General features: G+C 44.0%; 1 protein-coding gene across 2 annotated transcripts in view; it reads left to right on the forward strand.

Moving 5' to 3' along the window:
• Positions 1-1887, forward strand: part of HTRA3 (HtrA serine peptidase 3) — a 40580-nt gene extending 38693 nt beyond the window's left edge. Inside the window, exon 8 of one of the 2 annotated variants that reach the window (XM_073342621.1) lies at positions 815-1887. In XM_073342621.1, the coding sequence (XP_073198722.1) occupies positions 815-980 (166 nt within the window). In that variant the 3' untranslated portion in view covers positions 981-1887. The remainder of the gene's footprint in view (positions 1-814) is intronic. The other variant, XM_073342620.1, reaches the window with a different exon arrangement.
• The last annotated feature ends 20986 nt before the right edge of the window (positions 1888-22873 follow it).

The following is a 22873-nucleotide window of genomic DNA, read 5'->3' on the forward strand; positions in this document are numbered from 1 at the left end:
GGGCATTCAGTGTTATTACGGGGACAGTCCAATCTTGGATGAACTAGAAAGACTCACTGGTGAAAGGTATCTTTCATGTCTATGTTGTTATAGGTACTGAAGTTTTGAGAAAACAATACCTAGTGAAAACTAGATTTGTGTTCTATCTGTCCTCACTGTTTTAGAAGACAGATCTTCAATTCAATGCTCGATGGGCACCATTTTTCATATAACATTTTTTTTTTCAAAGATTGCAGATTCAGCAATGCCAAAACATTTTGCAAATTTGTGTAGATTTTGCCAAATGACTCAGTTTGGAAAAAAATTCAAATAAATCAAAACATCTCATTTCAATTTTTCAGTTTTGAAATGACTTTTTTGTTTCAAAATTTTCTTTGTTATTTTTAAAAATTGAAATATATTTAAAAATTGTCAAAATCAAAAAGAAACATTTTGATTTTGTCAAAATGAAGTATAAATCTGAGCAAAAGCAATTTTGTTCAACTGTGTAATTCACTAAAAATTCAGAATTTTAATTTTTTATCCATTCTGAAATGATTTTTCAACTTTTTGAAATTGCTAACAAACCAAAAAATCCATTATTCGCCTAGCTCTAATGCTTCGTGTTTGATTCTAGAAAATTGCCGAGATTACAGTTTACTGTAGTTAGTAACACCCTGAGTGAAAATCAACTCTAAGGAAAGGCTGAGAGCAAAACTTATGTGCCACTTACGTCAAATAAGTGCTGCATAGACCTTGTGCTGGTCTTCTATACAGGGTGAATTTAATGCCCTTGACTACACAGCTTAATCCTTGCTTTATCTTGCTTATGCAGAGGTGGCATCAAAGATGGAGACATCATTGTCAAAGTAAATGGACGTCCTTTGATGACCTCCAGTGACCTGCAAGACGCTGTGATGAATGAGTCACCTCTACTACTTGAAGTTCGAAGGGGAAATGATGACTTGCTGTTTAACATAGAACCTGAAGTTGTCATGTAAATCAAACTGAGGAAGCTCACACCATAACTAAACTCACTTATTCTGAAACATCAGATACCTCCTTTACAGCTGCAGTAATTATACTTCCTGTTGACTAATGACAAGGTGGACTAACTTGATTGCCTGAGCCATGTCTGTACATAGTAGCTAAATTTAATTAGGTTACAAAATGAAAACAAACGTGATTTTACTTTCAAAGTAATTTTGTTAAAATATATTTTGAGGATAACAATAAACAATATACAGGTCTTCAGACTGGAACTGGTGGTCCCTCTTAATGGTGATGGCCTTAAACTCTATGACTCTTTCTGGGGTGTCACTATAGAAACTGGCTCCAATCCCAGTCCCTTTAAATTTAATAGAAGTTTTGCCATTGATGGCAGGGTCAGTCCTGTAATTTGAAAGTCCATAACTCCATCAACAGTGAGAAAACATGGTTAAAAAGGAGAAATTGCCATTGGATGATTATAAGCAGGATTTTGACACAGCAGAACTAAGCTACTTTGACCAAAAGCTGAGCTTTTTTTTGTTTGTTTTTGCATTTCTTTGCCTCTTTGAATGTGAAATTAGCATTGACAAAGCCTTTATTTGTTCTTGGAGCTTGTACATTATATGTGAATGCAGGTGGGGAAAATCTGTAAATATAAAAATGGTATGAAAGTGGTAGCAGGCTATAGAGTGTTACACCTAGGTCATGCAATTCTGGAATATAGTAAATGATTCTTATAGAATTAATGCTTTAGTTAAATATATAAAAGTCAAAACAGTGTGCAGAAAAAGAAGTTTGAAAGTTCACAGTATTTTTACAGGGTTTTTTAAAGTCATGGTACAAATTAGTTTTTCATTATACAGGTACACTTTGCTGAAAAATTGATATACTACTTATGCTTGTACTGTATATGTTTCTACTGTAAGGAAATTGAAGTTTACACAAATAAATTTTGCTTTGCATCGCTGTTAATTATTTTTGCGAATAGTCTCTTGTGCTGGAACAGACTCTCCCAAGAGATGATTTAGCTAAAGAAAGTTAGGCTGATTGATATGAAAGCCTTTTAAAGGCTACAGAAGCCTTGATTTCGTAGCTTTGGAACGTAATTTTTTTGCTGAGATTCTGCCCTTACTTAGCCTATGTTTAGTAATGCCTTATGCACATTATAATTCACATTTTATAATGTGATTTTTATTATTATTATTTGTACTACGATGGCAACTAGAGAACCCTGCTAAGATACAGTTGGGAAACTGAGGCACGGAAAGAGAAGGTAACTTGCCCCAGGTCAAACAGGGTATGTCTACAATGCAATCAAAAACCCACTGCTGGCCAGTGCTGGTTGAGTTGGGCTGAGGGGCTGTTTTGGAGCCTGGGGTCTAGCACCCTGCGAGGTGGGAGGGTCCCAGAGCTTGGGCTGCAGCCCACGCCCGAACATCTACACCGCAATTAAACACCCCTTAGCCCAAGACCTGCAAGCCTGAGTCGGCTGGCACAGCCACGGGTGACAATCTGCAGTGTAGACATACCCACAGTAAGCCTGGGGCACAGCCAGGAACTGAACCTAGCTCTTCTGAGCCCCAGTGTCTAAAACATAAGAGCCGCCCTTCTCAGTGAAGTTCACCGTCGTTCCTACCTCATGTGCAGGAATTTTCTAAGGCCACTGCCTTTGTTCTGTCTTGTCAGGGACTCTCTTTAAAACTAGCCAAACGTTTTAGTCTTGGGTATGGATTCTGCAAGCCTTGTGCACGTGGAACTCCCACGGAAAGCTACAAGAGTTCTGTATGTGGATCAGATCAAGCCCTTTGCAGTAAAATACATGCACAGGCCCCAAACCTGCAAATACCTATGCAAGTGCTTAACTATTAATGTAAGTAGTCTCACGTTTTCTGTATAGGTTTCAGAGTAACAGCCGTGTTAGTCTGTCTTTGCAAAAAGAAAAGGAGGACTTGTGGCACCTTAGAGACTAACCGATTATTTGAGCAGAAGCTTTCGTGAGCTACAGCTCTGTATACAAAGCTCAAGCTTTTTGGCACCTGTGACAGGGCGCATGAACCCCACACGAGCCTGAAAAGGGTAAAGGAGCTGCTCTGTGCTGGAGTAGCCCTGCCCCGCCACATCAGTAAGTCATGCCAAAAGTGGAGGAGGATTTTAAAAGGAGGAAACTCATTTCAGTAATGGGCAGCTCTGGGGACGGGGACAGAGTGTTGAGCATCTCAGCTCTCAGGAAGTGGCTTGGTAGCCAGCAGAGCTCATGCCCTTGCCTAAAAGGAATACAGGTTCTTTCTGTTGAAGGGGGAAGACTGTATCCTACAGCTCTTACTAGAGAAACAGCGGACTTTGAGTTGGACTTCAGCCCATGCAGGGCCCCTCTGAAGAAAAAGAGGTTTGTGTCTTAGCTGGGACTACCTGTTTATTTTCTCTTTATTTATTTTCTTTTGCTGCTCCTGAGTGGTTGGTCTGTTCTCTGGCGTACTGAAAGGGGGAGAAGTATGCAGAAGGGCTTGGCTGGATGAGAACCCATCACTGCCAGAGTTCTATAGAGGGCTCCTACTGTAGCAGCTGGACCTAAGTGAATGCACATTCCCTGCAACACCCCAAAGGGCTGCAGTGGTAGCATCAGGTTCTTGACAGGACCATGTAAGTTATTACTGCATTTAAAAGAAATCACAAAAGTTTCTTTATATTGAGATAATATGGAGTCCTAATGTGATTTTTTTTTTTTTTTTTTTAGCCAAAGCTAAAAGCTTATAAATAAGACCCTGTACAATGATTGTTTGCAGTGTTGTTGTAGCTGTGTTGGTCCCAGGCTATTAGAGGCCAGATGGGTGAGGTAATGTTTTAATGGACCAACTTTGGTTGGTGAAAGAGACAAGCTTTCAAGCTACACAGAGCTCTTCTTCAGGTCTGGGAAAGGTAACCAAAGTGACTCAGAGACCTTTAGTTGCTAAGCATCCCTGTGTAGTTTATTTACACTTGCTCTTTCCACCACTTTACTGATTCATACACCATAATTATTATTCAGTTTCTCCTCACTTCTCTCAGAGGAGATAGAAGAGATCCTTCCCAGTTCTGCAAGCCTGCCTTTTCTCCCTTGTACTCCCTTGCTGTACCTTATTATACCTCCTGTGTTAATGGACCAATTTTCTCATTAGTCTTCCGCCAGCCCATTCTAATCCACTAAATTCAGCTGTTGGTTCCCAGTACTCTGTCACAATGTCACAGCTAAATACAAGGTGGAACAAATTGTTTAGTTTAAGTAGTTAACACATTTCAAAGGACCACTCAAGGTGAATGTAGACCATTAACAACTCTGCAGTCATAGGATAAAAAAGGGAGCTAGGGTGTTACAGATTGTTCTTGTAAACCATACATCCAGTGTTTTTATTAAGACTGGTTTCAGAGTAGCAGCCCTGTTAGTCTGTATTCACAAAAAGAAAAGGAGTACTCAAAAGGAAAAAGAGCTGTAGCTCACGACAGCTTATACTCAAATAAATTTGTTAGTCTCTAAGGTGCCACACGTACTCCTTTTATTAAGACTGTGATTTTTAGTGTCTAACAAAATTATGAATTTAAGCTCCAAGGCTCATCTTTTGAAGGTGTTGTGAAGGTTTCCTTTGAGGATTAGGGATGGAGAGGTCCGACATGAAGTGGTGGTTTTGTGAAAAGTGTTTGCACATGGGTGATATGGTGTTTTTATCTTTTATGATTTTTTCTCTGTGCGTTCATTCAAGCATATAGTGATTGTCTGTTTTCACCCATTTAGTTGGTGTTGGGGCATTTAGTACACTGGATGAGGTACATCACATATTGTGATAGGCATGCATAGGTCCCGTGGATCTTGAGAGGTATGTTATAAGTGGATCAAAACTTCTCACTAATGGAGATGTGTCTGCAGGCTTTGCATCTGTTAAGAACATAAGAATGGCCATACTGGGTCAGACCAAAGGTCTGTCTAGCCCAATATCCTGTCTTCCGACAGTGGCCAATGCCAGGAGCCCCCAGAGAGAATGAACAGAACAGGTAATCATCAAGTGATCCATCCCCTGTTGCCCATTCCCAGTTTCTGGCAAACAGAGGCTAGGGACACCATCCCTGCCCATCCTGGCTAATAGCTGTTGATGAACCTATCCTCCATTAATTTATCTAGTTCCTTTTTGAACCCTGTTATAGTCTTGTCCTTCATAACATCCTCTGGCAAGGAGTTCCACAGGTTGACTGTGCATTGTGTGAAGAAATACTTCCTTTTATTTGTTTCAAACCTGCTGGCTATTAATTTCATTTGGTGACCCCTAGTTCTTGTGTTATGAGAAGGAGTAAATAACACTTCCTTCTTTACTTTCTCCACACCAGTCATGATTTTATAGGCCTCTATCATATCCCCCCTTAGTTGTCTCTTTTCCAAGCTGAAAAGTTCCAGTCTTATTAATCTCTCCTCATATGGCAGCTGTTCCACACCCCTAATCATTTTGTTGCCATTTTCTGAATCTTTTCCAATTCCATTATATATCTTTTTTGAGATAGGGTCACCACATCTGCACATAGTATTCAAGATGTGGGCATACCATGGATTTATATAGAGGCAGGGTCTGGTGCTGCTTTGAATTGGTGGGTACAGCTCTGTGGGGACCTTGCTTCTAATGATGAGTTTGGTGAGTTTGGGCAGCTGTTTGAAGATCAGAAGATGAAGTTCAAAAATATTTCTTTCTGGATGGAGTCTCCATTGACTCCATGGAGTATGGATTTTAGTTGTTTGACACCCCATGTGGGTTCCAGTATAGGGTGGTAGGGGACAACTTAAGGGTGTGCAATCAGAGGGTCTTGTATTTTTCTTTATCGAAGTAAGTTCTCTTGGGGTATTTGGGTGGCCTGTTTGATGATGCGATCTGCTTTTCTGGTGGAGTGCCCTTGTTTGTGAAGGCAGTTTTGAGTATGTATCCTGGAGTTTCTTCTCTGATTATGTTCTGTGGGATCTGAGAGCCTGGCTATAGAAAACAGATTTCTTAGTGTGTTTGGGGTGGTTACTGGCTCTGTGGAGGTAAGCATAGTGAGCTGGTGATCTTGTATGCTATATAGTTGTCTGTAGGATTTTATTGTTGTTGCTGGTGTGGGAGTGTTCTAGAGAGTTTCACGGGTGGTGGTTGTTTGAAGTTATGGTTAAAATCTGAGGAATTTTAGGCCTTCTGCCGAGAAGATGAAAATATCACTGATGTATAACTTTGGTTTTGTGGTGTGTTGTCTAGAAATTCTTCTTCAAGGTGGCCCATAAAGAGGTTGGCATATTGGGGAGCCATCCTAGTACTCATGGTTGTTCCCATGGTTTGGATAAAGTGTTTGTGGTTGAATGGGTGAAGACATAGACAAATTTACCTATGTTTGCAGTGGTTATCTGAGAGTTGACCATTGTCTTGCAGATATTTGAGGCAGGTCGTGATGCTGTCATGGTGAGCGATGTTGGTGTATAAGGAAGTGACATCAATGGTGGCAAGGATGGCGTTCTGAGGGTTGCTAATGTTATGGAGTTTCTGGAGGAAGTTGGTTGTGTCCTGGAAGAAACTGATATTTTGTGTGGTGAGTGGTTTGAGATGATTTTTATAAGTCCTGATAATTCTCCAGTACGAGTGCTGTGGGTCTGCCAGAGTTCACTTGTTTGTGTATCTTGAGAAGCCTGTAGAAGATCCTTGGGGTGGGTTTATGGGGGATGAGGTTGTGGAGGTTTTTTTGAAGTTTTTTGGGGAAGGATTTGATGATATCGTTAAATTCCTGGGTGAATTGTAGTGTTGGGTCTCCTTCGAGTTTTTTCTTTACAAAAGTTTCAACATTATTCCTGAAGCAATCAGCATACTGATCAAGTGTGTAGTTTTTGTTCACTGAGAGGTCTCAGTCCTTGCCCTTCCCCTTCAAAAGATGAGCCTGGGAGCTTAAATTCATAACTTTGCTAGAGATAAAATTCATGGCCTTAATAAAGACACTGGCCCCAGAATCTAGCATGGGGACTGATGGGAACCAGCAGCAGGATTGGGGACAATGAACTCACTCTGTTGCTGAAACCCATTCCAGAGCAGGCTTTGGAGCAGGAGCAGCACATTCTGGGTCCATTCTTGGAGGAGCTGATGGTCTCCTCAAGGAACAGCCCACTGCGGAACCTGCAGCAGACGCAGATGGGACAGAAGCTGACCCTAAGCTCAGTAAGTTTCTGGCTCTATTTTAATGTTTATTAATACAGTAATAGGAGCAGATTCTGCTCTATGAACCAAGGCAAAAGTTATGAGAAGCCCTGGTTAGCAGCATGTATCTGCTATTGGTGGTTTGTATGCCAGTGGCGTGGCTTTTCCCCTCCTTCCTCCTCCACTCAACCACAGGGGTTCAGAAAGGTGACCAGGACCAGGTGATTCAAACAGTACAGAACACCTTTAAAATTTATTTTGACTGGAAAGGCACAGACATTTGCCATTCCTTTTTCTTAAAAATAATAACCTTACCTTGCCGTACCTGTAAGTATGCTCCTCTGTAACCATTCTACAGTCTTTTGGGTCACCTGGAAACAGTGAGTTCTGTGTGTGTGTGTGTTTTCTATTCACAAATCTAGTCCATTTCAATTACAGGTAGTCCTTGTAGTGCATAAGTGACAAAATCATTTGCCCCAAACATGCCTGTGCTTTGACATTTTGTCCAGAAATGTGCCGGTGGGTGGGGAGGAGAAAGACTGTGAATTTCTCTGTGTTTGTATGCAGTAATAACAGGCTATGCCATGTGGAAGCTAAGGCAGCATTCTGTTGATTCCCTAATGAATTCTGGCCCAATCCTGGGTGCTGATAGCTGCAAACTTTTCCTGAAGCAGGAACTCTAGATAGGTAGTCACATTTTGGGGGTGGTCGTATTTTCCAGGGCGACTTTGGTAGCTGACCAGCCCACGCCACTCATAGATGTGCTACTTAGTCACTATATGTTTGAATACGTCTGTTGCATAAAGTGTAGGTTTCCCACCAGCAGCTTGGTGTAACGTCTTCCTTTGCCAGTCAGGAACCACAAGGACTGTTATGTCCTTCAAAATGTGGAAGCCTGGAAATAATAGAAAAAGCTTTTGTAGCACAGCCACTGATGGGAGCTGTAAACCACAAACCCAAGTAGTTTTGCAATTTTCTGAAATCAAAAAAGCAGATTTGCATTTTTAATTTACCATTGTGACTGCAATTTTTTTGCTGCCATTAACCGGGCTGTGTCCAGGGAGCTTCTGTGGTCAGAAGCATCCTTCTCACAATATACTGAAGTTGATTTTATAAAAGTACCATGTTATGTCCTAGAAATTCCACAAGGATTTTTTTCTGTGTTCCTGCACTGAGCTATTTGAGACAATAATCCTCCGAGCCTTGTCCTTTCCAGGCCCCTGGACCTCTATTGGCTGCAGTACCTCCACAGTTTGCCCGCACAGCAGTAGAAGCCTGGGACATTGTATTTTCATCAACCTTTCCAAGAGGAAGCATTTCCATGATGAACTTCAAACGTAAGTTCTGGAGAGGACCAACAAGCGGGTCCAGTACCAAAGACAGAGGCACGTACGGCTGGAGGAAAGGCATACCACAAGACAAGAGAAAGGGTCAGCCTGGCTGCACAGCTTGAGGAGAGGTCTTCAGCCCAGGAATGGTGGCTAAGGGAGGAGGACAGAGTTCACCAGAAAGAGCTGTTTGAGTGGCTCATATCACTAGTAACTGCAAAAATAGTGGCTCCCGCTGCATCACCTCTGCCATGGCCTGAGTCCCCTGTGTGCTACCCCGAGCTGCAGTCCAGAAGCAGCTTGAAAGACTCCATCACTGGCTGGCACCTTGCCCCATGCAATCCTCCATATTGATCCGCTCCCCTGTGGATGTCCCAACCTCCCTCCTACAGTGTTGCATGCATGGCAACTGGGGAAAGAAGAACAGGTGGCCATAGGACGTGCCTTGGTAGGGGGTGTCTGTCTTGTACGTGATTTCACTGTTTATGCAGGTATTTTTTTTTCTGTAAGGTTCTGTTACTAGTGTTTTGGTGTGGTAATAGGAGCTTGCCTACCTGTGAATGGGTGAATATTTTACTTTTCTAATACAGGTTTATAAAGGTTTTTTTTTATGTGAAGAATTTTTTTTTTTAATTTCTATTACTGCTTCACATTGTATGATGTGTAACCAAAATAATAAAGGTAAACACATGATCAGGGACAATTAGAAATTAGTATGCAAAGACTGTCCCTCAGTATAGTTATCTATAGCAATTCATACTTCAGTCACTTCCTTACATCATTCCATACTGTGAATAATCACGCTCCCCCCCACCAATTTCATAAGTGGTCTTGTCATTCAAAAGTACATTACATGGCATTAAAATTCCAGAAAATTCCTCCCCAAAAACTCCACCCCTCTTCACAATCAGTAAGCCTCCATACCATCACTCCTCACAACCCCCCACCACAAGCTTATTCATAAAGATACTATTCCCCCTCTTCCGTTGCACCATGCAAGTCCATAATGTGGGAGCACAAAACATCCCTGGATTCTGGTACCTGGGTGCATCCAGCTTCCGCTGTGGTAGGTGTGCTTTCTGGCTGAGCATACTGATTCAGGGGTCCCTCGTTGTCATAGGTCCATTCAGGTGGAAATGGCTCACATCTGGCTTCACAACGATTGTGAAAAGCACAGCAAGCCACAGTAATGCAGACACCACTGATGACACTGGCATCCAAATGGGTCTATAAACATCTCAAATGGGATTTCAGTCTGCCAAAAGTCCCTTCAACAACCATTTTGCACCTGCTGAGAATGTAATTAGAGCATCTTTTGCCAGGGCCTCTGAAATCAGGATATAATTCCATAAACCAAGGCAGAAGGAAATATTCAGGGTCCCCCAGAATAACAGTGGGGACAGTAACTCCATTTATGACAATGTCATTTGGTGGGAATATTGTCCCAGCCTGTCCATGAATGTAGACTCCATTTGGTGGAAAACCCTGGCTTCATGAACTTTCCCAGTGCAACTCACATTGACATTCATAAATCACTCTCTGTGGTCCACTAGGACCCGCATAACAATAGAGTAGTACTCCTTGTGGTTTATGTGCTCCTTGAGGAGGGCAAACTATGGGCACATGAGTCCCATCAATGGCCCCAGTCACTTTGGAGTAAACCACACACCTGATTGCCTCAGGAACCTCCACAACCACTTTCCAATACCAAACTGGTTTGCAATGAACCTGTAGCAGTGTGGGGTAGCCAGTTTCCAGACGGCTATAGTTACCTGCTTCTGGACTGGCATGGGTGGCCTCATGCATGTGTCTTTATGCCGGGAGGGTCAGGACAAATTGCTCACAAAGCTCCAGAAATGTAGCTTTCTTCATGCAAAAGTGCCAGACCCCTTGCTGGTCATTCCAGGTCTGCATGATGATGTGATCCCACTTGTGCTTGTGGCCCTGCTCCTGAAGTGCCGGTGGGGGTATCGGGGCTGTACTGAGAAGCCTCAGTTTGTCTGCCATGCTCGGGTACCCCTCCTCCTGCTCCCTAATAAACTGTGTCAGGTTCCTTTGGTGGGTCAGAAAACTGCCGAAATGTCCATCAGCATCTCATGGAAGCTCTGCCTGTTTCCTGACACACGAGCAAGAGGAGTTCTTCAAAAAGTGCCTCCTCCATGTAGCTGCCTCCAGTAGCTGGGAGCACACTGACCAAAATGACTATTTGGCAGGATGTGCTGGTGGATTGTTCTGACTTCTTGTAATGTGCAGCATGGAGCCAAGTTTTCCCATAGTGCACCATGGTCAAAGGGCTAGAGTGGCCACATTTTGGGTGGGTGCCAGGGAGTCTGGGATAGGGTTGGTTTGACTCAGGTGCTGCAATGTGGACACCAGAGCCCCAGATTCCAGCCTGGGTTAGAAAATTCTTAAGCTAGGGTTAACGATCAGTGTAGATGCTCAAGCCCTGGGTTCTCTAATCCAGAATCAGTTGACTTGAGTCCCACTAACCCTCGGTTTACATTGCAGTGTAGATGTACCCTCTGAGTACTTTCCCCAGACCTGAAGAAGAGCTCTGTAGAGCTCAAAAGTTTTTCTATTTCACAAGCAAAAGTTGTTTCAATAGAATATATTACCTCATCCATTTTGCCACTGTATAATGAGTCCATAATACATACATATAAAGGGAAACAGGTATTTGACTTTGCTCCTAACAGCTCAGTGAAGGTGTTCCATGACAAAACATTTTCCTAAACTTTGTCTGAGTATCCTTTGGAACTTACATATCTGACGATCCATACAACTGCTGTACCTTTGCATTGGAATAGATTTGGTTCTAGGGAGAATAAAAGGTCAGAGGCTGCTTTGTCATTTCTCTCCAACACAATATTGTCTGTGGCTCTAGTCTAATAGTGGTGTGACACAAATGAAAGCTGGGAAGAAAGTATGAACTCTATTTCCTGAGCCCAGTCATGTGAACTGGGTCATGGTTTCAAAAGTTAATAGCCTGGTCATAAAATGAGTTTGGCGTCCACCAATGCCAGGAGCTAATGTTCCATCTAAAACACTATATTGCCATCCCTAGTTTCACAGCACCTATTTTAGCTAAGATCTTTGGACTTAAAATGTTTGGCAGTATCTCCTTAAATGTTCAGGCACTTTTCTGTAACACAGTTGGCTGGCTGTCTCTCTCTCAAGGCAAAAATACTGGCTACATATGGCAGAAGTATGATTTTGATCTCTAAGAGAAAACTGGCAGCTGCAGCTTGTCTAAGTCAAATTCAGGTCAACAGGATGAAAGCATTTGGTGTTCATTAGCTGGACAATCCGTTATTCCCAGAAAGATGTCTAATCCTACCTCACTGTTTACATAAAAGGCCTGATCCATGGAAGTAGAATGATAGACTCCCATTGACATCCATGAATGATGGATCATGTGGAGAGTCACACAAGAGTACAGGGCATTCTGCAGCCACATAAGAAAAGAAAAGGAGAACTTGTGGCACCTTAGAGACTAACAAATTTATTTGAGCATAAGCTTTTGTGAGCTACAGCTCACTTCATCGGATGCATTCAGTGGAAAACACAGTGGGGAGATTTATATACACAGAGAACATGAAACAATGGGTGTTACCATACACACTGTAATGAGAGTGATCACTTAAGGTGAGCTATTGCCAGCAGGAGCATTGCCCGGGGGTGGGGGGTGTGTGAGCTCTCTCTTGGGAGACAACTGGTTTTAAGGAAGCAGATCTTAATCTTTCGTTTTACATGTTTTGTGGGTCAGATCCTTGGCCAAAGTTACCATAAAGTTGGCTTACCCAGCTATATGGGGATTCCTTCTGCCCATGGGACTTCCCCATTGGCACAAAGCTGACTTAGTGGCTCCTAATCCATTCCTTCTCCCTGCCCTCAGTGCAGTGGTGTATGACTGGGACATCCCTACATTCCAGCAATGCCCTCCTGCCAAAGTGGGCCATGCAGACCATTGATGGTGCAGATTAGAGCAGCCTTGAGACTGGGAGTGGTTTGCTGCTGAGCTGCGGGAGCATGCAATACCTTTCTTCACACACATATACCTGTGATGGGATAGACCAACCCCACAGAGAACCAGAAGAGATTAATGAGAGCCTGTGGGCTCCATCAGTCTTGTCCTGCTACACCTGCAGTAGATGTCAAGCCTGGAGGGAGGAGCTGAAAGGGCTGAACCCAGCTCAGCTGGGGGCTGACTAGGAATAGGAGTAGAGCTGGAGCTGAATGAAGCTGCTGGCAAACAGAGCTCCCAGAAGATAGGCAGGCAGGCTGGCTGTAGCTGGGAGCTCAGGGTGGTTGGGAAGGAAAGCGGGAGGATGTGAATCTGCCCAGTATTCTCTGTGCTCGTGGAGGGACTTGAAGGGAGCTGGAAGATTCCTGTTGAGTCAAGGACTGCCCAGGCATGGGAATAGAGGAAACTCCCCCTGCCGCAGAAGGTGCTGAGATGCTCTACAGTAAACCTGTGGAAGAGGCTTAGATAGAGAGGAACTTGTACATGATGAGCTTGGGAAGAAGCTGTGGCAAAGGCAAGGACAAACAGGTGGTCTAGGGAGGCAGCATGGGGCCTGGACCTGACCCCAGAGAAAAGGGACTTGGGAGGGGTCTGGTTCCCCTACTGGCCCACTGAGAACAGTGGAGTGGAAACCCCCTGACAATGTGGGGGGACTACTGAAACCCCCCTGACACTAGGGGTAAGGGCTAGTGAGTCTGAGGTCAATGGACTATTATATGGACTACTAGCTTGCCCCAGAAGGGTTGGGACTACATGTGACCCAGCTAGAGAGCCTATTGACAAGAAGCAGAGCACCGCAGGGCTGGAAAAGAAGTCAGCAGGAGGCACAAAGGGAGCCTGCTATGCCAGGCCAAGCAATAAGGGGTGAGTCACACTTATGATGCCCTCTGCCACTTTCCTGGGCTGCTCTTGGCAGCATTCCTCAGCCACAGGTCAGTTTTGGGCCCATTATTTGCTGCCATTTCCCTCCCACTCCTGCGATGTGAGCATTTGCACTTGCTGAGTTCAGATAACTGCTGCTATTGTAAGGAAAGGAAACTAGTATTTAGAATCAAAAGTGCAGCACAAAGCCTTCAGTGGGGTACTATATAAAGCCAAGGTGTGTTTTCCCATTTAGAGAATTACTCCGCCCCCAAACTTATAGACTGTTTGCATATACTTGGATGTGATTAGATGGGTGCATGAGCCTTAACTCACTTATATATCAGCTGGCATTCTGTAGTTGTTGTTCTTAATAGCCCTTTCTTGCGTGAGGGTTTGTTTGCTTAGGAAGAATTCAGAGGAAAGGTGACTAGAGGAATTTTTTTTTCCTTCTTGGATTCAGCAGGAGTCTACAATACTGTTGTGTGCACTGGGTTGATCACTGTCTTGTCTGGTGGCTAGGTAAACTGTTGTGGTGTAAAGAAACTGGGTTTGATCATCAAAGTTCATAGAGGCCAGGAATTGGGACTCAGGGAGAGAGAGAACATGAAAAACAGACCAGAAAAGGTGTGCATGTGTGTGATATGGGCGCCAATGTGCACTTATGAGACTGAAATATAAGAATTGTTTTGAAACTTGCCAAAGGCTGTTTTGGAAGTTTGTGTGTGTTTTTTGTTCTGGTTTATTTTATTTATTTATTTTATTTTTGAGTTTCTACTGCCTTCATTTAAATGAACGCACTTGGGGAAACATCCAGGCCTGTTTTGGCTCTCATGCCATGTTCCCGCAACTGAAAATTATCGTTTTGTGTTATGCAAATACCTTCAGTCTTCTATTGAGTCCTTTCCACCAACACTCATAAGCAGACGGGGTGTCTGCCTTAAAGCATTAAGAGGCGTTCCTTTTTTTGGAAGTAAATTCAGGCAGAAAGGACCAGGCCCACTTGCAACTGTGCAGATGCCCCTAAAGAGTCTCTGGTGGCTGGCCCTGCTCTGATTGACAGGAGTGAAGTTCTCTGGCTCACACATTGGGGAATCTGCTATTGTGTTCCATACTGGGATGTATTCTGTGCTATAGTCTGCTGCATTAGTATATCAACCAGGCAGAGAATGGATGGAACAGAAACTGCCTCTGGACATGGTAGTAAGGCTCTGGACTGTCAAGCAGTAAATAAATATTACTGAATAACAGGAAAAGTATATTTACTCTTTCTCATGTGAGATTTTTTTTCTCCCCTCTGGGAGAGAAGGAAAGCCAGGAAAAGCAATTGCCTCCCCTTGAAAGGACTCCTCTGGGCACTGTGGGAGCATGTTAAAAAGCTACTCACTCTTTGTTGCTCCAACAAACACTAGCCACAGCTTTCACAAACCACTCACCCCAGTCATGGTAAGAGAAAAACAAGTTCCTGCAGGAAGCAGTCGCCAAGGAAAACACTTGGGCAATTCAAAAGACTTAGTCACACAGTTGCACAACTGCTAAATTCAATGACTTATAGCTGCAAGATTGTCTCTATGTGAAATTGTGTTCCACTATATCTCACCTTCCCTAGATGGGAGTGGTGAGCACTTTGTGTCGTTACCTGGAAACCGGGAGCTTAGCAAAAGCTAACACACAGTTTTGCTTCCAACCATAAAGCCTTTTGAGGTGTCCTCATTGGGCCACATTAAGAACCTGATAGGATGCTGAGGAGAAGAGACCTCCTGGGGCTGGAGAAAACTGCGCTGGTGCTTTGGGAACTGACTCTAGCCTCTGAATTGGCAATGAAACAGCGTGCCAGCATTGGGGTTAGGATACAGGACACTGTTGTTAGAAGAAAGAAAAGGAGTACTTGTGGCACCTCAAGTACTCCTTTCCTTTTTTGCGAATACAGACTAACTCAGCTGCTACTCTGAAATCTGTTGTTAGAGTAGTTGTCTTCCATGTCAGATAGAAACCCCACCTGAACGTTTGTGGTCATAAAAAAAATCTTAACTCTTTTCAGAAGATTAGGATATTTGCCTTTGGTTGTATCTAAAAATGATGAATTGCTTTTTCTAGACCTTAAAAATTCAGGACTTTAAAGTCCAATGCCTTGGGACCTTTCCTGGCTAGAAACCAGTCCTGTGCATTCCATTGGAAAAGCTGGGCATTGCCTATGGGATTGGCTGCCATTGCTACCTCTCGAGGATCACAAGAGATTTCAAAATTTACAGCATATGCATCTAGGACTAAATATTGTCTATCCTGCCATTTGGTCTAGTGTTAGTCTAAGGAGAATGTGCCATATTTGAGGAAAAATAGGAAATGTTTATAGCAGATGGATGTTTTGTTTTCTTACGCGCTTTATAGCTGCTCAGTAGCTCAGAATGTTGAGAAAGGGTGAGTGGGGACAGATTAGTGGGCAGTTTGCAGATGGGGTGATGAAAGTGCATTGATAAATTCAGTGGTCACATGGATCTGCAATTAATAGCTATCAGCTCCACAGAGAGGGTGTATAGATCTTGCACCCAGTTTACTGAGCTATTGGGGTATTTTTAGAGGAAAAGCTCTGAGGTCTCTTGCTAATTTTGTTATCAGGATACATCCACAGGCATATTGCGTGGAAGCAGCTGTTTATGTTGAATAACAGCAGCTGCAAAGGAAAGAAAGACACATGAGTAGGACCTGGGGAAATTGCAAAAAAGACATATGAAAGAAAAGCTTGGTAGAAATCTTGTAAATCACCATGCTGACTAAACATTCCTATTAAAGCCTTGCTAACATGATTATAGCATAGTTACAATTATGGAATTTATTACGTGTGCTGAAAAGGAAAAAATCCTGGAGACAATGTTTGTCTTAAGTCTGCATTTTAATGGCCGCCAAAGTCTTAGTGGTATTTTGATGGCTAACTCACAGTGAAATCCATGGTAGATGGCTAAATACCCTTTAAAAACCTGGCTTAGTATTTACAATATTTGCCCTACTTTCTGAATTTTCTCCACTGCATATAATGTGACCTTCTGCATGGGTTCACAGAATCAATATTTTCTTTATGAAGAATTGAGCCTGGGTCTAACTTTTACATCTTTTTTGTTCTGCATACTAAAAGGAAACTCTAATCAGTTCAGTACTTACGAGGGTCTTTCCTATTCCTATTGACTCTAATGGTGTCATATCAGGCTCTGAAATGAAAGACTAAAAGCTAGCCCTTGGCCTAACGAGGCCCTTTTGGAATAGCCTTGGGCAGATTTTAGTAACCCTGTGATTCCAGGTCAGGAATAATTTGACAATAAGTGACAATGTGTACAGTTACAGAAAGGTTTAAAACTTCTAGAAAAAGTGATATGTTACCATAGTTTCAGAAGAGCTGTATCTTGCAGGAAGTTTGCCAGGATAAGGCCTCTCTCCTGAGGCCCACCCTGACTGACAGACATAACCACCTCCTATATAAGCCCTCTGCAGTGACCCAAATTAGCAGAAATGATCATCTTAGAACAGGAATTGACACGCAACACACTGTTTTTCTCTTCAGAAGACTCAGTTTAATTTTTGACTTAAAACAGAAGTTGAATTCCATCTCCAGAGGTGAAAAGTTGGGATACTTGTCAACGGGCACCAACAGAGATAGTCACTGGAGTTGGTGGGAGGTGACTGCAAGTAAAGGACATCAAAGGTGGAGCTGTGGGAATTATAAAGTAAAAATCTGTCTGTCTTATCATTCAACAGCTGTATTTACCACATTAATAGTGATTAGAAACAGAGTCACTCTGTGAAATAAATAAGCTGTGGTCTGAAGCAGAGCAAAAGGGTGGAAATTGCATTGACTGCAGGTAGGAATGCTTTGCAAAGCAGAACGGTGGCTATGCAATACCACCCCACTCGCTACATAGTCCCCTACCACAAGAAGGTGGGGAAGCCAATGGCAGCATGGAATATCCTGTAAGGAACACGAGTTATTGGGAGGGCTATATGGATATATCTATAAGTAATAGGGGCTGTATTAAAAACCATGCCATTCAAGTGGATGGTGGTTGGTTCTCTGTGTATGGCCCATGGGCTTTTCGTTTGTGTGCCTTCAGCCTACAATTGCTTTCCCATTCTCTGGCAAATATTATGACATTTGATTTTTGTCCTGAATTGCAACCAGAAAAATCAAACAAGTGGTGATTTTCACAGAATAAAAAGTTACAAAAAATTTCAACTCAGGAATGTTAAAACAATTCTGTAACCGGATGTACTAAGCTCTTCAGGAGGCTCCGTGGTCCTATTACACCCCACCCCAGGAAAGGAGCAGTGAAGATGGGTCCCCCAGGCCTGCCTAGAGAGGCTTCATGGAAGTAGCCAATCAGAGTCAAGAAGGCTCAGATAAAAGGAGCTGCAGGGCCTTAGCATGTCAGTTCCTGGTTGGGATCAGAGTAAGAAAGAATGCTCCCCTCTGGAGCTCCCAAAGGAACTTAAGGAATAATAAGAGTCTGTTTCTGGCTTCATTTTGCTTAGACGGGCTTGCAGGGAGACAGAGGCCCTAAGAATCTTAACTCTGAGGTAAGGGTGAAGCAAAATGGGGCCAGGTAAGAAAAGACCCAGGGAAGAAGTTCCAACAAACTGAAATTGAGTAGTGCATAGCTGCTGTGTATAGAGTCCCTGGGCAGGGGAAATAGTGGGCAGACCTGGGTTCCCTTCGTGGCCACAACTAAAGTGGTGTAAACCCCACAAAGTGGGCAGGACTGAGTTGGGAGCTCAGACAAAGGGCTACATTTAAAGGGGCCCCAGTCTCAGGACTGAAGACCCTACTAAGGATAAATAGACTGCTTTTGACTGTGATCTGGCCAATGGGCTGAGCCACTGAAGACTCACCAAGCAAGGCTGACAGCTGGCAGGGGTGCCAGGAGCAGGTAAAGGTGTGCAATACTAAATGCAGCAGCAAGACATAGCAGGCGGAACCCACCTCGTGAGTGGAAGTTCATTTTGACCTCTTTATTCAAAAGAGAATTTGATATTCTGACATAAAATTGATGTGAAACAAAACCTTTTTATTACATTTCATCCACCAGAGCCACTGTGGCACTGTATGGGAGTTGTGATTTGGGTGTTTCATGCCCCTATTCTCAACTATGGGATGTAGCCTAGTTGCACTTTGGCTATGGGACCTCTGTGATGCACCAAAGCAGGTTTTCCAGAGGCTAGATCAGGGGTTCTCAAACTGGGGGGTTGGGAAGTTATTACATGGGGAGTCGTGAGCACTGTTCCCTCTAAGGTGTGCGCATGCACACAGATCCTAAACCCTGTGCACACGGCAAAACACCGTGCACACACAAATTTGCAGAGAAGCACAACAATTTGCACAGAAGAAATTTTTTGCACACACGGCCTGTCAAAAATTAGAGGGAACATTGGTCGCGAGCTGTCAGCCTCTACCCCAAACACCGCTTTGCCTCCGGCATTTATAATGGTGTTAATCATAGAATCATAGAATATCAGGGTTGGAAGGGACCTCAGGAGGTCATCTAGTCCAACCCCCTGCTCAAAGCAGGACCAATCCCCAACTAAATCACCCCAGCCAGGGCTTTGTCAAGCCTGACCTTAAAAACTTCTAAGGAAGGAGATTCCACCTCCTCCCTAGGTAACCCATTCCAGTGCTTCACCACCCTCCTAGTGAAAAAGTTTTTCCTAACAGCCAACCTAAACCTCCCCCACTACCACTTGAGACCATCACTCCTTGTTCTGTCATTAGCTACCACTGAGAACAGTCTAGAGCCATCCTCTTTGGAACCCCCTTTCAGGTAGTTGAAAGCAGCTATCAAATCCCCCCTCATTCTTTTCTTCCGCAGACTAAACAATCCCAGTTCCCTCAGCCTCTCCTCATAAGTCATGTGTTCCAGTCCCCTAATCATTTTTGTTGCCCTCCGCTGGAATCTTTACAATTTTTCCACATCCTTCTTGTAGTGTGGGGCCCAAAACTGGACACAGAACTCCAAATGAGGCCTCACCAATGTCGAATAGAGGGGAACGATCATGTCCCTTGATCTGCTGGCAATGCCCCTTCTTATACATCCCAAAATGCCATTGGCCTTCTTGGCAACAAGGGCACACTGCTGACTCATATCCAGCTTCTCGTCCACTGTAACCCTTAGGTCCTTTTCTGCAGAACTGCTGCCTAGCCATTCAGTCCCTAGTCTGTAGCGGTGCATGGGATTCTTCCGTCCTAAGTGCAGGACTCTGCACTTGTCCTTGTTGAACCTCATCAGATTTCTTTTGCCCCAGTCCTCTAATTTGTCTAGGGCCCTCTGTATCCTATCCCTATCCTCCAGCGTATCTACCTCTCCTCCCAGTTTAGTGTCATCTGCAAACTTGCTGAGGGTGCAGTCCACAGCATCCTCCAGATCATTTATGAAGATATTGAACAAAACCGGCCCCAGGACCAACCCTTGGGGCACTCCACTTGATACCGTCTGCCAACTAGACATGGAACCATTGATCACTACCTGTTGAGCCCGACAATCTAGCCAACTTTCTATCCACCCCTTATAGTCCATTCATCCAGCCCATACTTCTTTAACTTGCTAGCAAGAATACTGTGGGAGACCGTGTCAAAAGCTTTGCTAAAGTCAAGGAACAACATGTCCACCGCTTTCCCCTCATCCACGGAGCCAGTTATCTCATCATAGAAGGCAATTAGATTAGTCAGGCATGATGTGCCCTTGGTGAATCCATGCTGACTGTTCCTGATCACTTTCCTCTCCTCTAAGTGCTTCAGAATTGATTCCTGGAGGACCTGCTCCATGATTTTTCCAGGGACTGAGGTGAGGCTGACTGGCCTGTAGTTCCCAGGATCCTCCTTCTTCTCTTTTTTTAAAGATGGGCACTGCATTAGCCTTTTTCCAGATCGCCATGAGTTTTCAAAGATAATGGCCAATGGCTCTGCAATCACATCCGCCAACTCCATTAGCACTCTCGGATGCAGTGCATCTGGCCCCATGGACTTGTGCTCGTCCAGCTTTTCTAAATAGTCCCGAACCACTTCTTTCTCCACAGAGGGCTTGTCAAGGTTCCTCCCCCACTCTGAACTCTAGGGTACAGATGTGGGGACCTGCATGAAAACCTTCTAAGCTTATCTTTACCAGCTTAGGTCAAAACTTCCCCAAGGTACAAAATATTCCACCCTTTGAACTTGGATTGGCCGCTACCACCACCAAACTAATACTGGTTACTGGGGAAGAGCTGTTTGGGACGCGTCTTTCCCCCCAAAATACTTCCCAAAACCTTGCACCCCACTTCCTGAATAAGGTTTGGTAAAAAGCCTCACCAATTTGCCTAGGTGACTACAGACCCAGACCCTTGGATCTGAGAACAATGAAAAAGCATTCAGTTTTCTTACAAGAAGACTTTTAATAAAAATAGAAGTAAATAGAAATAAAGAAATCCCCCCTGTAAAATCAGGATGGTAGATATCTTACAGGGTAATTAGATTCAAAACATAGAGAACCCCTCTAGGCAAAACCTTAAGTTACAAAAAAGATACACAGACAGAAATAGTTATTCTATTCAGCACAGTTCTTTTCTCAGCCATTTAAAGAAATCATAATCGAACACGTACCTACCTAGATTACTTACTAAAAGTTCTAAGACTCTATTCCTGGTCTATCCCCGACAAAGATAGAATATAGACAGACACACAGACCCTTTGTTTCTCTCCCTCCTCCCAGCTTTTGAAAGTATCTAGTCTCCTCATTGGTCATTTTGATCAGGTGCCAGCGAGGTTACCTTTAGCTTCTTAACCCTTTACAGGTAAGAGGAGCTTTCCCTTGGCCAGGAGGGATTTCAAAGGGGTTTACCCTTCCCTTTATATTTATGACAGGGCTGGTCACCTCCTCCCCATGCTGTGCTGCCCAGTGCAGTAGTCTGGGAGCTGACCTTGTTCGTGAAGACAGAGGCAAAAAAAGCATAGAGTACATTAGCTTTTTCCACATCCTCTGTCACTAGGTTGCCTCCCTCATTCAGTAAGGGGCCCACACTTTCCTTGACCACCTTCTTGTTGCTAATATACCTGAAGAAACCCTTCTTGTTACTCTTAACATCTCTTGCTAGCTGCAACTCCAGGTGTGATTTGGCCTTCCTGATTTCATTCCTGCATCCCCGAGCAATATTTTTATACTCTTCCCTGGTCATTTGTCCAATCTCCCACTTCTTGTAAGCTTCTTTTTTGTGTTCAAGATCAGCAAGGATTTCACTGTTAAGCTAAGCTGGTCGCCTGCCATATTTACTATTCTTTCTACACATCGGGATGGTTTGTCCCTGTAACCTCAATAAAGATGCTTTAAAATACAGCCAGCTCTCCTGGACTCCTTCCCCCTCATGTTTATTCTCCCAGGGGATCCTGCCCATCAGTTCCCTGAGGGAGTCAAAGTCTGCTTTTCTGAAGTCCAGGGTCCGTCTTCTGCTGCTCTCCTTTCTTCCCTGTGTCAGGATCCTGAACTCTACCATCTCATGGTCACTGCCTCCCAGGTTCCCATCCACTTTAGCTTCCCCTACTAATTCTTCCTGGTTTGTGAGCAGCAGGTCAAGAAGAGCTCTGCCCCTAGTTGGTTCCTCCAGCACTTGCTCCAGGAAATTGTCCCCTACCCTTTCCAAAAACTTCCTAGATTTTCTGTGCATTGCTGTATTGCTCTCCCAGCAGATGTCAGGGTGATTGAAGTCTCCCATGAGAACCAGGGCCTGCGATCTAGTAACTTCCGTGAGTTGCCGGAAGAAAGCCTCGTCCTCCTCATCCCCCTGGTCCGGTGGTCTATAGTAGACTCCCACCACGACATCACCCTTGTTGCTCACACCTCTAAACTTAATCCAGAGACACTTAGGTTTTTCTGCAGTTTCATACTTGAGCTCTGAGCAGTCATACTGCTCCCTTACATACAGTGCAACTCCCCCACCTTTTCTGCCCTGCCTGTCCTTCCTGAACAGTTTATATCCATCCATGACAGTACTCCAGTCATGTGAGTTACCCCACCAAGTCTCTGTTGTTCCAATCGCATCATAATTCCTTGACCATGCCACGACTTCCAGTTCTCCCTGCTTGTTTCCCAGACTTCTTGCATTTGTGTATAGGCACTTGAGATAACTCGCTGATCGTCCCTCTTTCTCAGTATGAGGCAGGAGCCCTGCCCTCTCGCACGCTCCTGCTTCCTCCCGGTATCCCACTTATCTCAGGGCTTTGGTCTCCTTCCCCCAGTGAACCTAGTTTAAAGCCCTCCTCACTAGGTTAGCCAGCCTGCTTGTGAAGATGCTCTTCCCTCTCTTCGTTAAGTGGAGGCCGTCTCTGCCAAGCACTCCTTCTTGGAACACCATCCCATGGTCAAAGAATCCAAAACCTTCTCTCTGACACCACCTGCATAGCCATTCATTGACTTCCACTATTCGACAGTCTCTACCCAGGCCTTTTCCTTCCACGGGGAGGATGGACGAGAAGACCACTTGCGCCTCAAACTCCTTTATCCTTCTTCCCAGAGCCA

The sequence above is a fragment of the Lepidochelys kempii genome, chromosome 4 (genome assembly GCF_965140265.1).
Source record: "Lepidochelys kempii isolate rLepKem1 chromosome 4, rLepKem1.hap2, whole genome shotgun sequence".
NCBI lineage: Eukaryota > Metazoa > Chordata > Testudines > Cheloniidae > Lepidochelys > Lepidochelys kempii.